General features: G+C 46.8%; 1 protein-coding gene across 3 annotated transcripts in view; it reads left to right on the top strand.

Annotated features, from left to right (window-relative positions):
• Positions 1–16,974, top strand: part of LOC143805875 (cytochrome P450 2G1-like) — a 58,321-nt gene that overhangs the window by 9,618 nt on the left and 31,729 nt on the right. The window contains exons 1-2 of one of the 3 annotated variants that reach the window (XM_077285616.1): positions 2,882–2,908; positions 8,331–8,496. In XM_077285616.1, coding sequence (XP_077141731.1) covers positions 8,367–8,496 — 130 coding nt within the window. In that variant the 5' untranslated portion in view covers positions 2,882–2,908; positions 8,331–8,366. Of the gene's footprint in view, positions 1–2,881; positions 2,909–3,111; positions 3,143–8,330; positions 8,497–16,974 lie in introns of those variants that run through there. The other 2 variants (XM_077285615.1, XM_077285614.1) reach the window with 2 other exon arrangements.

The raw sequence follows: 16,974 nt of genomic DNA, 5'->3' as shown, positions 1-16,974 counted from the left end.
CCTTCCTTTGGCTGAGTTTGCCATTAATAATCACCACCAGGAATCGTCTGGGGAGTCCCCATTCTTTTGTGTTTACGGGTACCATCCTCAATTTTGTACTCTGCGTCAGGGTGGCTCTGCTGGCGTTCCGAAGGAGGACCAGCTAGGAGCACAACTGTCATCCGTTTGGAGGAGAGTGAAACAGCGCTTGCTGAGCGTGGGTGCAAGGTACAAACAAGTGGCTAACAGTAGACGTGTGCCAGGTCCGGACCTGAGTGTGGGTGATTGGGTGTGGTTGTCCACAAAAAACATAAAACTCAAAGTACCATTCCTGAAATTGGGTTCAAGGTTTATTGGTCCATTTAGGGTCGCCGCCATCATTAACCCGGTAGCCTACTGATTGGAGCTTCCTATGGTATATAAGATACACAACGTGTTTCACAGATCTCTTTAAAAGAAGGTGGTGGGTTCCGTAGACATGGCGCCGATGCCACCTCCAGTCTTGGTAGATGGCAGTTTGGAGTTTGAAGTCTCCAAGGTAGTTGACTCTCGTATAGTGCACCGCACATTACAGTACCTGGTACACTGGCGTGGTTATGGGCCGGGGGAGAGGTCTTGGGTACCAGCTTCGGACATACATGCGGACCGGCTGGTCAGTACATTTCACCGCCGCCATCCGGACAAGCCGGGTCCTATAAGTCGTGAGGGCCCTGGGGTCCCTCGTAGAAGGCGGGGTACTGTCATGTCGGATGCTATTCATACTAGGGCGCCTGACAGACAGCGGTAATTCCACATTCGTCCACTATACGCTCAGTGGCGCCGGCTAGACTTTATCCAGGTTGTCCGGGGTTAATCTAGCTGGTAATCAGGTTGGAGGCTGGGTCATGCCCGTGGCCTTTAAATAGTCATTCTGGACTTTGGGTGTCGCCGATTATAGCTTGTGTCTTGTGCCTGGTGATCTCGGTCTGGAGTGGTGGTCTAGGAGAAGAAATATCGTATCTGGTGGTATATTATCCTTTTTCATATTTTTCCTTCCTATATTTGTATTTGTTTTGCCCTGTGCACATTATAGTGTTTTCCTGTGTGTCTGCGGCGTGGTGCGTTTTAAGTTTTCCCTGTCTGTGCTTTTTGTAGGGGTTAGTGTGTGGTCTAATCACTGGGTGGCGGGTGGAGGTTTCAGCATAGGACTGAAACAGGAGTCAGGGTCAGGCCTGGCAGCCCAGACAAGCACACCATTAGTGTAAATTCTGGCAGAGGGACTGACAGGGTTTTCCCTAGTCTGAGGGATATCGCAGGGGCCCGGGTAATCAGCTGTAGTCTACCCAGTACACGCATGACAATAGATGGATGTTGGCTCTATTCCAGAAGGACATTTCCGAGCACCGATCTCGGGATACAGTAGATGGCGGTCCATCTGCTCGGAGCTCCACTGATCAACTATTCTTTGGAAATACTTCGGAATGTTAGGAATAACCCTTAAAGAACATTGAGAACCCAAAGTCTAGTTTACCTGTTCATTTCCTATGTAAAGATATGAGCCATCTTAAAGTGTAAAAAATACAATCATACATACTACTCATTCATAGCAGAAATATAATACTACATGTACTGAAAGTGCTAAGCAAAGACAATGAAAAAGACAATCATCGATCTGTCATCGGCAGCCTGATGACTGTTTCCAGGTTACATCAGCAGATTTATTTTCTAAACTGCATGTAATAAAAACAAACTAGAACAGAGATAATTAAAATATATAACAAAAGTTGTTAGATTATATAATCCTTGGTTCTAAATCCTCAATAATTGCCATGTGTGCTATGTTAATTTATTTGCTTCTGGACGGTGCTGAGATTAAATTATCAATGGAATATTAGTTATTTCACCTTATGGAGCACTATACCATTGCAATGCTGATTGGCCCATTAAAGCCATTAACCCCTTACTGACCTCGGACGGGATAGTACGTCCGAGGTCAGCTCCCCTGCTTTGATGCAGGGCTCCGAGGTGAGCCCGCATCAAAGCCGGGACATGTCAGCTGTTTTGAACAGCTGACATGTGCCCGCAATAGCGGCGGGTGAAATCGCGATTCACCCACCGCTATTAACTAGTTAAATACCGCTGTCAAACGCAGACAGCGGCATTTAACTACTGCATCCGGCCGGGCGGCCGGAAATGACGTCATCGCCGACCCCCGTCACATGGTCGGAGGTCGGCAATGCTTTAGAATGGTAACCATAGAGGTCCTTGAGACCTCTATGGTTACTGATCTCCGGCAGCTGTGAGCGCCACCCTGTGGTCGGCGCTCACAGCACATCTGATTTTCTGCTACATACCGTGTTTCCCCGATAGTAAGACAGCGTCCTACATTCTTTTACCACTCAAAAGTCCCACTATGTCTTACTTTCGGGGTATGTCTTATATTGGAAAATTGCGCCGTATATTGCCATTGCGCCGTAAGTAGTGTTGAGCGATACCTTCCGATACTCAAAAGTATCGGTATCGGATGGTATCGGCCGATATCCAAAAAGTATCGGATATCGCCGATACCGATACCCGATACCAATGCAAGTCAATGTGACACAAGTATCGGAAGGTATCCAGGATGGTTCCCAGGGTCTGAAGGAGAGGAAACTCTCCTTCAGGCCCTGGGATCCATATTCATGTAAAAAATAAAGAATTAAAATTAAAAATATGGATATACTCACCCCTCCGGCGGCCCCTGGACCTCCCTCTTGTTGCCTTTCCACAGCACAGGTTATGAGGAAGCTGCAGATTCTAGTGGGGAGCCTGAAGGACCTGTGATGATGTCAAGAAGAGGGAGGGCTCTGAGCTGCTCTGAGGTGCCATGTGACGCTCCAGCCCGCCCACTTTTTACATCATCACAGGTCCTGTGTGTGCACAACACTCCGCGTCCAAGCATGGCAGGCAGGTATGCAGCGATCTCCTGGCCCCTGCTGCTGCCTCCTCCTCCCACAGACAGGAATCAGCAGCTGAGGAAGCCATGTGTGTCCCTGCTTAAGTGCAGCATTCATTTGCTGCTCCCGGCTCACCGCTCAGCTGGTCGGTGGGCGGGGAGCCGCTAATGAATATTCACTGCACTTAATCATCGGGACCACGTGGTTTCCCAGCTCTGATTCCGGGCAGCGGGGTAATGCAGCAAAAGGTACCGGTACTATGGCTTATATTTTTCAAACGTACAGTTTACTATGTCTTACTTTTGGGGGTGCGTCTTGCATTAGCCGACCCGCTAAAACCCCCACTACGTCTTACTATCGGGGGTGTCTTACTATCGGGGAAACACGGTAGCAGCGATCTGATGATCGCTGTTATGCAGCAGAGCCGATCGTGCTGTGCCTGCTTCTAGCCTCCCATGGAGGCTATTGAAGCATGGCAAAAGTAAAAAAAAAAGTTAAAAAAATAAAAAAAATATAAAAGTTTAAATCACCCCCCTTTCACCCCAATCAAAATAAATCAATAAAAAAAAAATTAAACCTACACATATTTGGTATCGCCGCGTTCAGAATCGCCCGATCTATCAATAAAAAAAAAGCATTAACCTGATTGCTAAATGGCGTAACGAGAAAAAAATTCGAAACGCCAGAATTACGTTTTTTGGTCGCCGCGGCATTGCATTAAAATGCAATAACGGGCGATCAAAAGATCGTATCTGCACCAAAATGGTATCATTAAAAACATCATCTTAGCACGCAAAAAATAAGCCCTCACCTGACCCCCAGATCACGAAAAATGGAGACGCTACGAGTATCGGAAAATGGCACATTTTTTTTTTTTTGCAAAGTTTGGAATTTTTTTTCACCACTTAGGTGAAAAATAACCTAGTCATGTTAGGTGTCTGTGAACTCGTAATGACCTGGAGAATCATAATGGCAGGTTAGTTTTAGCATTTAGTGAACCTAGCAAAAAAGCCAAACAAAAAACAAGTGTGGGACTGCACTTTTTTTGCAATTTCACCGCACTTGGAATTTTTTTCCCGTTTTCTAGTACACGACATGCTAAAACCAATGATGTCGTTCAAAAGTACAACTCGTTCTGCAAAAAATAAGCCCTCACATGGCCAAATTGACAGAAAAACAAAAATAGTTATGGCTCTGGGAAGGAGGGGAGTGAAAAACGAACACGGGAAAACGGAAAATCCCAAGGTCATGAAAGGGTTTAAGACTAGCTCCACCCACTATATAAACACTAAAATATATTTTTTTAAATGATCACAACCCACTTCTATAATTGGATCTCCTTTAAAAATTGGATTTAAAAATTGGGATAGTAGAAAAATATAATGTGATCTTTATAATTTGGTTGTCACTTTAAGGGTATGTTTCCACGTTCAGGAAACGCTGCATTTTTGACGCTGCGTTTTACCGCAGCGTCAAAAACGCAGTGTCCAGATGTTACAGCATAGTGGAGGGGATTTCATTAAATCCAGACTCCACTATGCGTTAAAAAACGCATGCGTTTTTGCCGCGAAAACGCATGCGTGGTGCGTTTTTTCTAAACGCAGCATGTTGCTACTATGAGCAAAACACGCAGGTACACCGCAGGTGACCTGCCAGTGACCTCAGGTGCAGTTTTGGTCAGGATTTTACCTGCATAAAATCCTGACCAAAGCCTGAAGCAAAACTGAACGTGGAAACATACCCTAAGGGTTCAAAACAATTGGAGTGGAGGTAAGCGGGGGTTAAACAAGAGCTTTGTTGCTCTGGGGTCACATTTGGTAGAAAATAATCCTAATAACACTTCCAAAATATTGTTCTTATCTGCAGTCAATTCAAAGGACAGAGAAAAAAACATGTTAACACTACAGTTTTTCCTCCACCTCCATTATAGTGAATCTGTCATCAGAAAATGACCTTTTGCTTGAAGGGGTTGTCCAGTCCAAATTTATACCCTGTGTGATGCCAGATTTATGGATCCCCCAGGGAGCATACTGCACTGTGGGGATTTTAGATGTATGTATGTGTGATACATACTCCCGGCCATTGGGCATGGCCTCGCTCCAAACTCTTGTATAAAAGTACTTTTCGCTGGTTTCAGACCCGGTACTTGATGATATGTAGGAGTTATACATACTCCCTGCTGCTAGATGTCGAGTTTCCACCGCTGCACAGGAGGAATCTTGAACCATGTCCACTGCAGTCTCCACTGCAGTCTCCCATTCACCTCCAGCCGCAGTGGAACCGGCTCAGCAGAGACGTCGATCCCAGCGTCTGGCTCAAGCTGATACAGTGCGCTTGGGTACTGTTAGCTTTCCAGGCTCTGCCTTTGTAGCCAGCACTGTTCAGCAGCGAGCAGGCGTTTCAGGGACTAAGTCCTGCTTTTCCCACACTGAGCATGCCCACGGAACGACCTCCCATTGGAGGTCAGGGTTCACATGCTCAGGTCCTGTTGCGGTTCCTATTGGACCATCAGGAAGGTCCCGGAGCGCTACTGCTATAAAAGGTTCGCATGGCCGCTAGGCCAGGCGCTAGTGTAAACTTATTAACTTGTGTGTGGATGAATGCCTGTCGATGAATGAAAGCTCCTAATCATTCCCATCCCTAGTGTTGTTGCCTGCTTCCAAATGGTAGAGCTACATAGCGCCCGACAGTGCTATCCTGCACAATTGCACAAGTTGCTGAATTCAGTTAGCAGCGACTGCCGGAGCAGCATCATGCGGAGATAGTGCGCTTTCCTGGCCCTAGTTAGGGTGGTTAGTAGTGTCAGCCAGAGCGGCGCTGCACGCACTCTTGTGCGGTAAATATTTATTTTAGTTTCCCTGGCACCGCAGTAGCGGTGTCGAGCGCAAGAGATCTAAAGGGACTCTTACCCTGAGTCTTGGGACAGAGTTCTGTGTCGCCTTGCTTGCGCTCTTTGTGCGGTATCGTGGCCCTGTGACGCAACAGGGTTTGCTTCCTTCAAACCGGGTGAAGCTAACCCGTGTGTGTACTCACATTATACCACCATATAGTCCGTCATTACTAAGCAGCAGGTGTCTTAGCTGCATGGTGGACCCTGGACTGCAAACGCACCTTATATCATCTCCAATTATTATTTGGTGCGTTCTGCCAGTCCTAACACCTGCCAGTGGGCATGACTCTCTATATCTACCATATAGAGAGATATAATCAGTAATTGTACAGGAGGAGGTGATCTGTGACATCACTTATTGTGAATGGTGGATCCTGTGTTATCTACTATATATAGAGGTGTTATCACTTATCAGTCATTGTACTGGAGGGGGAGGTGAGCTGTGACATCACCTATTGTGAATGGTGGATCCTGTGTTATCTACTGTATACAGTGGTGATATCAGTCATTGTACAGGAGGAGGAGGTGAGCTGTGACACCACCTATTGTGAATGGTGGATTCTGTGTTATCTACTGTATACAGTGGTGATATTAGTCATTGTACAGGAGGAGGAGGTGAGCTGTGACATCACCTATTGAGAATGGTGATTCCTGTGTTATCTACTGTATATAGAGGTGTTATCAGTCATTGTACAGGAGGAAGAGGAGGTGAGCTGTGACATCACCTATTGTGAATGGTGGATCCTGTGTTATCTACTGTATACAGTGGTGATATTAGTCATTGTACAGGAGGAGGAGGTGAGCTGTGACATCACCTATTGAGAATGGTGATTCCTGTGTTATCTACTGTATATAGAGGTGTTATCAGTCATTGTACAGGAGGAGGAGGTGAGCTGTGACACCACCTATTGTGAATGGTGGATTCTGTGTTATCTACTGTATATAGAGGTGTTATCAGTCATTGTACAGGAGGAGGAGGAGGTGAGCTGTGACATCACCTATTGTGAATGGTGGATCCTGTGTTATCTACTGTATATAGAGGTGTTATCAGTCATTGTACAGGAGGAGGAGGTGAGCTGTGACATCACCTATTGTGAATGGTGGATTCTGTGTTATCTACTGTATATAGAGGTGTTATCAGTCATTGTACAGGAGGAGGAGGTGGTGGCGAGTTGTGACATCACGTATTGTGATTGGTGGATCCTTTATTATCTACGGTACATAGAGGTGTTATCAGTGATTGTACAGGAGGGGAGGGGAGCTGTGATGCCACCTATTGTGAATGGTGGATCCTGTGCTATCTACTGTATACAGTGGTGTTATCAGTCATTGTAAGCCTGTGTCTGATAACAAGATTGCTGAAAAGTCAGCTGCACAGAACAGAAAGTATGTACTTAATATTACACCTAGACACCAGTGATAAAATTGATATATTTCTGATTTGTTTTACAGTATATGGACAGTGATATAGATAGAATTTAAAATAATATGATTAATATAAAAAAATCGATTCAGATTTTAACAACAGGTAATTTTCCAGTGACACATTTCCTTGAAATTTAGACTAGTTACATGTGTAGTGAGTGACCCAGTCGAGAGTAAGTAATCCTGCATTGTGAGTAGATCTGTACACTACAGCTCACTCTCTAACTGCCCCTCTACATTATTCCCTGCATTTGTGAGAGGTAAGTCTCCATTTCTAGTCACCTCCATTTTAGATGCAATACATTTCTCATTTGCTGTGATCTGGTGTCATTTAATGGTGAAAGTGTACAATGACTCATAACTATTGTTTTGTAAGCATCTGAGATGTGAATGTGTCCTATTGGCCAGCTACTTGTCACTTGGTCAATAGGTGGAACCATTTTCCAGGCAAGTCTAGAATGTTCTTTAGTCTGAGGGATGCCCTCAGGGAGAGCAGAAGACACGTGGAGGCTGTTTTCACTACAAGATCTCCTGCAGGCCTAAGAGCCTGGGATCCCTCTAAAACCTCTACAGATATCATTCTAAAGTCTTTCTGTCTGGAATCACCTCAGATTTTACATTCACCTATAAGTGACATCATTCTAAAGTCTTTCTGTCTGGAATCACCTCAGTTTTTACAATCACCTATAAGTACTTGTGCAAGTGCTGTGACACACTATGGAGTTAACCCCAAGTACAGTTCTGTAACCTCTAATTGCTGTGTCTACCTCCTTCTGTAAGCTATCAAAAGACACTGTCCAGTGCTCTTAAAGCTCCAGACCCCAGTCACATCTCAGCATCTAAGTGTGAACTGTAATTGCCGTGGACTACCCATGAGAGACTGTTCCATATTTGTTCCAAGTTATAATTCCCATTCCTGCTGAAGTAAAAGCAACTGTTATCCCCAAAACCGGTGTGTGTCATAATTCCACCGGCTGCGGACACCGTGTGGGGGTGGATAGCAGGGCATGTTTGGCCTGGTCATTACACATGTTCAAGGGATTTCTGATGTAATTCATTCATGTTTGACAAATATTTCACGGTAGAATACGGAATTGACCTGTTTACTTCTCTTTCTCTAGCTGAGTGAGAAGTATGGGCCGGTATACACGCTCCACATGGGAATGGATCCGGTTGTGGTGCTGTGCAGTTGTGATGCAGTGAAGGAGGCTCTCATTGACAATGCAGAGGACTTTGGTGCCAGGGGACACATGCCACTGCTGGACAGGTTAACTTCTGGAGGGCACGGTAAGAACCAAGTCTAGATATTGCTTATATAACATACCACAAACCAAAACCCAAGTATATAGGAGATTCAATGATTATAACAGATTAAACATTCACTTCAAACCTGGGCGGTACCAAAGACACTTAGGTGACTACTCTGAGATTTTGGTTCTCCCTGCCCTATTCCATTTAAGTCACAGATCTCTCCCTACGTATGTGTTTAGGGACCTGTCACTCAAGGGAAGAAAAGGAGTGGGGCTGGGAGACGCTTCCGATGGACAGGTCATCTGGTTTGTGAATGTATGTTTTCTGTGAAATAACGCAACTTTCAGGAGTAAAACATATCTAGCTGGTATAAAGATAGTGATCTACAAAGAAACAAAGGTCCTCCAAAAGCGCCAAGGTTAAATTTTATTAACAGAAAAATTGATAAAAACACATAAAATAAGGAAATGCTAATATGGTAGACAAAAAAAAAGGAAAAACTTTATTTTTTAGATTTATTATATGTGTTTACCTCACTAATAATGAATTAACAGCTTACATTTTATCCACTATGATGTATTGATAAGAATATACTGCTGTTATTACCTTTGCATGCTCCTGGTGCAGATAGTTTCAGTCTCGAGGATTTATATGCAGGGTTTGTTAATATTAATCTAAATTATTTAAGGTTTTTTTTATCCTCTAAATGCAAACATTAAAGGGAATGTATAATGAGAAAATGTTTTTTGTGTTAAACCCCCCGATGTTCAGGATCGGCGGGTTTGCTCACTTTTTTGCAAAGTTCGAGTTCGGGGCCAGACATGATATGAACTTGCGTCTGAACCCCAACCTCGGACTTTACATATATGGGATGGGGAGGGGGAGCTGTAAAAAAAAGGCATAAAATTAATAATAAACATTATAATTATACTTACCTGTCCAGCAACGCCTCCTCCTGTCCAGCTGTCTCTGCTTCTGGGGCCGCTCATTAACTGCCGGCAGTTTTCACTGCACTTGGCAGACTTCGGCTTTTTCCGTCAGTGTTCATGCGGTGACTAGTAGGGTTGAGCGACTTTTATTTTTATAGGATCGGGTCGGGTTTCACGAAACCCGACTTTCTCAAAAGTCGGGTCGAGTGAAATCAACCGATCCTATAAAAAAGTCGGGGTCGGGGTCGGCCGAAACACGAAACCCAATGCAGTGCAATGGGATACTATGGTTCCCAGGGTCTGAAGGAGAGGAAACTCTCCTTCAGGCCCTGGGATCCATATTAATGTGTAAAATAAAGAATTAAAATAAAAAATATTGATATACTCACCTCTCCGACGCAGCCTGCACCTTACCGAGGGAACCGGCAGCCTTCTTTGCTTAAAATGCGCGCGTGAATGGCCTTAGATGACGTCACGGCTTCTGATTGCTCTCGGCCGCCCATGTGACCACCACGCGACCAATCACAAGCCGTGACGTCATTCTCAGGTCCTAAATTCCTAATTCTAGGAATTTAGCACCTGAGAATTACGTCACGGCTTGTGATTGGTCGCGTGGCGGTCACATGGGCGGCCGAGACCAATCAGAAGCCGTGACGTCATCTAAGGCCCTGAACGCGCTCATTCTTAGGAAGGAAGGCTGCCGGAAAGAAGCCGAGGGTGAGTATATTCCTATTAGGTATATACTCACCCTCGGACGCGCCCTGCTTCTTTCCGGCAGCCTTCCTAATCATCTCATCTAAGGCCATTCACGCGCTCATTTTAAGCAAAGAAGGCTGCCGGTTACCAGCGGTAAGGTCCAGGCTGCGTCGGAGAGGTGAATATATCAATATTTTTTATTTTAATTCTTTATTTTACACTTATATTTGGATTCCGATACCGATTTCCGTTATCGCAAACATATCGGAACTCGGTATCGGAATTCCGATACCAGATTCAGAAGATCGCCGACCTCATGGCCGACCCCACACAGGGGTCGGGTCAGGTTTCATGAAACCCGACTTTGCCAAAAGTCAGCGACTTCTGAAAATGGCCGACCCGTTTCGCTCAACCCTAGTGACTAGTGTTGAGCATTCCGATACTGCAATATCGGGTATCGGCCGATATTCACGGTATCGAAGTTCCGATACTGAGTTCTGATACTTTTAGAATATCGAATACCGGAATCGGAAGTTCCCATAATGCAATGAGCCAGTTTGATTTTATTCAGCCAATGAGGAATCCTAAGAAGTGTGGGCACATCCTGTTATGCATGTTAGGCATGTTAACTAATGGCATGGCTGTGATTGACTGCTGAAATGATGTCATGATGCACTAAAAAAGCCGCCTCCGCCATTTTGGGTTCACTCTGCTGTGAATTTACTTAGGGACAGGATGCTGCTGTTCTGACTCTGAGGGACAGTTTGAGCTAGCGATTTGCTTTATTGTGCTTTACCCAGGCTATTTTAGCAACCGCTGTGTGAGAATTGAGAAGCTTTCTTTTGCCTTGCAGCGCTGTAAATGGCTGTCTGTGAGGTCTCTGTCTGTGTGTGAGTGCAGCTCACGCTGTAGTGTGTTCTGCAGCCACCTCCGGTTGTAGTCAGCTCAGCGTACGTCACTGCCTCATACATTGTCCTTTTTTGCATTAGTGCTGCTGCACATTTTTCCTGATTTCTCTTATTAGTGTGGTTCCATCCGTATCCACCTAGATTGCTTAAAAACACTATATAGGAGTAGATAGAGGAGCCTTTCTGCTGGCTTGTGCCCTGCAGCCCCAGCCAGATTAGTGTTAGCCTATTTTTTGGAGCCTCATCTATTGCATTGTAGGTTACCTTCCTGCATTGTAATAGCTACAAAAAGTTTGTGATACGATCGGTTTTACATCCGTGGGCACATCCAGTGTCTTTTTGTGAAAAAAAACAAAAAAGTTAATAAAGTTAACCAAACACTCCACTTTACAGTTGTGTAGGCCACATTAGCTCATATTATAGTCTAGTCCACACTTTATAAAATTAGTGTTTCTTATACCTATTAGCAGCTGTTCAGGAATAAGCACACTAAGCCCTTAGTACTTTTCTGCCTATCTTTATCAGTCTACCAAGATGAAGAAGGCAGGGAGTAAGGCACTTGGTCGTGGGCGTGGAGTTTCTGCAGGGAGAGGACGTGGGGATTCTGTGCCTGCTGCGGGCACCAGTGACTCAGCATCCCCAAGTTTTACCAGGGAACGGTCCTTTATGCGCAGCTTTGTAGGAGCTCGCCGTACCCCACTGCTGTGGGATGAAAAAATTGAAGCCGTTGTCACATGGATGGCAGCTAACGCATCGACTTCAATTAGTTCCTGATCCTCTCAGGTCCAGAGCACTGAAGAGCACCCATCTGTCTCTTCACCACCTGCCAAATTGCCCAGGCAGTCAGAGAGCCCTGGACAGGAGCCATCTCTACTTCTGTTCTCTGAATCTCTTGGCTTGGAAATAGGGGGCCAGCTAAGCAGCATTCGAGAATTTGAAAAAGAGGCAGTATGCAGTGATGCGCAACAGCTTTGTCTCTCTGAATCTGAAGAGGTGGGTGGGCCAGTGCCTACGGTCAGCACACCTCAGTACGCATCTGATGATGAGACTCAGGTGCCACTTTCTGGTGCATACAGTGCTGTCGAGACTACCCAGTTGAAGCAGTTGTTTGAAGAGGGTAGTATAGATGATGAGGTCCTTGACCCATCATGGCGTGAGGTTCAGGAAGGTTGTGGGAACAGCTCTGAGGAAGAGATTCCCCGAATGGCCCAAAAAGGAGGAAGAGGGAGGGGGCAGACTCTGTTGCCTGTAGCCTCCTCCAGCTCACACACAGCTGGTTCTGCTTCCTCACAGGATCGCCATGGAAGAACCTCTGGCACTTTTGTACAGACACACAGTGTAATTCCACCCACAGCACCACGTTCCCTGTCATCCTCACACTCCCAGGGCAATCTATAGCCATCGGTAGCACAGGCATGGGAGAAAAGGTGCCAATACTCAGCAAACCACCCCCGAGCACAGGATCTGAATGCTGGCATTGCAAAACTACTGTCCCTTGAAATGCTCTCATTCAGACTGGTGGAGACTGACACCTTCCATAACCTCATGGCATTGGCAGTCCAACAATACAACTGCCTAGCCACTTTTATTTCAGCAGGCAAGCCGTCCCTGCCCTGCAAAAGTATGTGGAGGGAAAAATTAAATATGCGCTACAAAAAGCCGTCAGTAGAAAGGTCCACCTGACCACCAATGCATGGACCAGTAACCTTGGCAGGGACAATATCTTTCCCTCACTGCCCATTGGGTAAATGTTGTGGAGCTGGGTACAGATCTTGAGAGTGGTGCTGTATGTCCAAGGATTACAGGAATGCAGTCTGTACTCATTGACTGCTCCTCATACTCCAGTTCCTCTGAATCAGCGCTGCAGGAGCCGTCACAGTCTACCTCCACATGGACCCGTGAACGCTTACCTGTTACGACCAATAAGAGCACAGCCGTGGCCAAACGTCAACAGGCCTTATTGAAATTAATTTCTTTGGGGAATCGAAGCCACACAGCGCAGGAGCTCTGGAATGCCATCAAGCAGCACAGCCACGTGTGGTTTGTGCCAGCGAATCTCCAGCCAGGCATGGTAGTGTGTGACAATGGCCAAAATCTGGTGGCAGCTCTGGGCCTAGGTGACCTCTCTCACCTCCCATGACTGGCACATGTGCTCAACTTGGTCGTGCAGAGTTTTTTGAGGGACTATCCGGATCTTGATGCACTGCTGCACAAGGTCCGCATAGAGTGCGCTCACTTGCGGTGTTCCTTCATTGCAAGATCGCGCATTGCAGCTCTGCAGCGCCGATTCCGCCTTCCAGAACATCACATCATATGTTACCTACCCTGTTATGGACCTGGTGGTTAGGTGCACCTGGAATGACCTGATGGTTAAACTAGAAGACAGGACAAGCTCTGGGAAGTGGGAACTCTGCTGACCGCAAATCCTAATCCTATAACACACACACTAGAAATAGCTGTGGAGCGTACCTAACTCTCCCTAGACGCCTCTTCACAGAATAAGAGCTAACTACCCCTAAAGATAGGAAAATAAGCCTTACCTTGCCTCAGAGAAATTCCCCAAAGGTAAAGGCAGCCCCCCACATATATTAACGGTGAGTTAAGAGGAAAGTCACAAACACAGGGATGAAACAGGTTTCAGCAAAGGAGGCCAGACTTACTAAATAGACTGAGGATAGGAAAGGGATCTATGCGGTCAGCACAAAAAACTACAAAAAGCCACGCAGAGTGTGCAAAAAGACCCCCCGCACCGACTCACGGTGCGGAGGTGCCACACTGCAGCCCAGAGCTTCCAGCTAGCAAGGCAATATCATGTTAGCAAGCTGGACTAGAACTTAGCAAGTACTAAGAAATATATTTAGTACACAATGAACAACAAATGAACTAGCAGGGACTTAGCTTCTGCTGGAGTAGACAGGTCATCAGAAAGATCCGAGAGAGATCTGAACCAGTACTGATACATTGACAGCTGGCATGGAGTAACGATCTGAGTGGAGTTAAATAGAGAAGCCAGCCTAGCCGCAAACGAGGGCAGCTGAGGAAACAACCTCAGAACCAGCAGTTCCACTTACAGCCACCAGAGGGAGTCCACGGACAGAACTCGCCGAAGTACCATTCATGACCACAGGAAGGAGTTCGAGAACAGAATTCACAACACTACCCATCAGGAGGAATTCAATGTTACATATGTTGGAGAGGTTGTGTGAGCAGCAGGCAGCAGTAATGGAGTACCAGCTGCATCAGGCGCAAACAAGCCGCACTGCGCACCGTTCACACTTCACCACCACTGAGTGGGCCTCTATGAAGGACATCTACCACGTTTTGCGTGCCTTCGATGATTCCACGCGGATGGAGAGTGCAGAAGATGCACTAGTCAGCATGACTATCCCCATTAGCTGCCTGCTTGAAAAAACACTGCAAGCACTAAGGGAGGATGTGGAAGAGGTGGAGGATGAGGAGTCACAAATGCCATCTGCTTCTGGACAGTCTGCGCAACGTGGTTCCTCACAAAGGCCTAGGCAGGGGACACTTTGTGAGGAGGATGAGGAGGAGTCAATGGAGGAGGAAGACATCTGTCCAGAGGAGGGAGGAACACAATGCTCTAGTAATCAGTATGTAGAGTGAGGGTGGGGTGATGCAGAGCAGGCAGAGATGAAGCCTCATGCAGGGGACAGCGTTTCTTGGCCAGTTGGCAGTCTGCAGCACATGGCTGATTTCATGCTGCAGTGCCTGAGAAACGACCACTGCATCGCCCACATTCTCAACATGGCTGATTATTGGGTGTACACCCTCCTAGATCCTCGCTACCGGGACAGCTTGCAAAGCCTCATAACACCGTTGAACCAGGAGCGTAAAATGTGGGAGTACCAAGACACACTGGTGCATTCCATCATGTTCTCCATTCCAATGGAGAGCAGTGCTGCTAGTGCTTTACAAAGCAGCTCAGTGAATTGAGGCAGTGGAGGAAGCTCTGCACAAAGAGGGAGCAGAAGCAGTGCCTCAGCCCAAGGCAAGACCAGTATGGCACAAATGTGGCAAAGTTTTGTGTTCCCGCCACAAATGCCTATACTATCACAGATGGCTCCAGTCAGCAGGAGGCAACGTTTCTGTCAGATGGTGACAGACTACATGTCTTGCCCTCTCAGTGTACTCCTACACGGCTCTTCCCCCTTCAAGTTTTGGGTCTCTAAGCTGGATACATGGCCAGAGCTTAGCCAGTATGCATTGGAGGTGCTGGCTTGCCCTGCTGCTAGTGTATTATCGGAATGCATATTTAGTGCCGCAGGTGGTGTACTAACAGACCGTCGCATGCGACTATCCTCCGATAACATTGACCGGCTTACTTTCCTGAAAATGAACAAGGCCTGGATCTCGCAGGAATTTGCCAGTCCTCTTACAGAATACATAATTTGTTGGCAACAGTATCCAGGTCTCCTGTTGTGTTCATGTTTCTGCCACCTGAACTGTAATCCCTGGGCTCCAACACTGCCAGTTGCTGCTCAGAAATGCCATCTGCACAGTCAACACATGCCTCAGTGTTATTGGGGTTCAGTAACAGCTGATCCCCTGCTGTGTGTCCAGCAATTTCGCCTGCTCTGTCCACACTCACACTACTACAGATTATAAACTTGCTCCAATTACGCCTCTGCCTCCACTCTGTTTCTAGCATTGACCCTGTCCTCTAACACTGCCAGTTGCTGCTCAGAAGTGCCGTCTGCACAGTCAACACATGCTCCAGTGTTATTGGGGTTCAGTAACGTCAGCTGATCCCCTGCTGTGTGTCCAGAAATTTCTCCTGCTCCGTCCACACTCACACTACTACAGATATTAAGCTTGCTCCAATTAGGCCTCTGGCTACACTCTGTTTCTCCTGTAATCCCTGGGCTCCAACACTGCCAGTTGCTGCTCAGAAGTGTCTTTGGCACAGGTACTCCCTCCTGCCCAGCCTGGTTCCAGCACGCCAGCTGTTTCCGGGTAGTGTCAACGTCACTTTGCCTCCAATACGTTGTTCTGTCGGGTTGCGGTCGGGTTAGCTTACTCTATGGTGCCTGCAGTTTAGGTGCTTCCTATGTGGGCTGCGGGATCTGGCAATGAAGGCTGCTTCCGTAGTGCCAATAAGACATGCACCCCCTGTAGGACTGTGAGTTTTGGTAACTGCGGCCGGCTCGCTGCCTTGCAACTTTTTTTTTTAATGTGGACCTCCTGCTGCCTATCTGAGTTCCAACACCATTAGCTGGTTCTTTGGAAGTCAATCTTGAATAGGTCCCCGTGGATTCCAGTACCATCAGCTGGTTCAAGGCAGAGCCTTTGGCTTAGGTGCCTCCTTCTCGGTATCCAAGTTCCACCAACATCTGTTGCTCCTTGGTAGTGCTTTCTGGCATGGGTACCTCCTACATAGTAACCGGGTTCCAGTATCATCAGCTGGTCCTCGGTAGTTCTATTGGCTCTTGTACTTTCTGCTACCCATCCGGGTTCCAGTACCGTCAGCTGGTTCTCGGCAGTGTCTTTGGCACGGGTTCTCCCTCCTGCCCAGCCTGCCAGAGCCTTTGGCTTAGGTGCCTCCTTCTTGGTATCCGAGTTCCACCAATGTCTGGTAGTCTTTGTAGTGCATTCTGGCGCAGGTACCTCCTGTTTAGTAACTGGATTCCAGTACCATGAGCTGGTCCTCGATAGTTCCATTGGGTCTTGTACCTTCTGCTTCTCATCTGGGTTCCAGTACCGTCAGCTGGTTCCAGGCAGAGCCTTTGGCTTAGGTGCCTCCTTCTCGTTGTCCGAGTTCCACCAACGTCTGGTAGTCTTTGGTAGCACTTTCTGGCACGGGTACCTCCTGCTTAGTAACCGGGTTCCAGTACCATCAGCTGGTCCTCAGTAGTTCCATTGGCTCTTGTACCTTCGGTTACCCCTCTGGGTTCCAGTACCGTCAGCTGGTTCTCGGCAGTTCCTCAGCCTTTTTGCACCCTCTGCTACATTTCCAAGTTCAA

This window comes from Ranitomeya variabilis, chromosome 2 (genome assembly GCF_051348905.1).
Source record: "Ranitomeya variabilis isolate aRanVar5 chromosome 2, aRanVar5.hap1, whole genome shotgun sequence".
Classification (NCBI taxonomy): Eukaryota; Metazoa; Chordata; class Amphibia; order Anura; family Dendrobatidae; genus Ranitomeya; species Ranitomeya variabilis.
The sequence above is the reverse complement of the archived record's forward strand: the minus strand, read 5'-3'. Positions and strand labels throughout refer to the sequence as shown.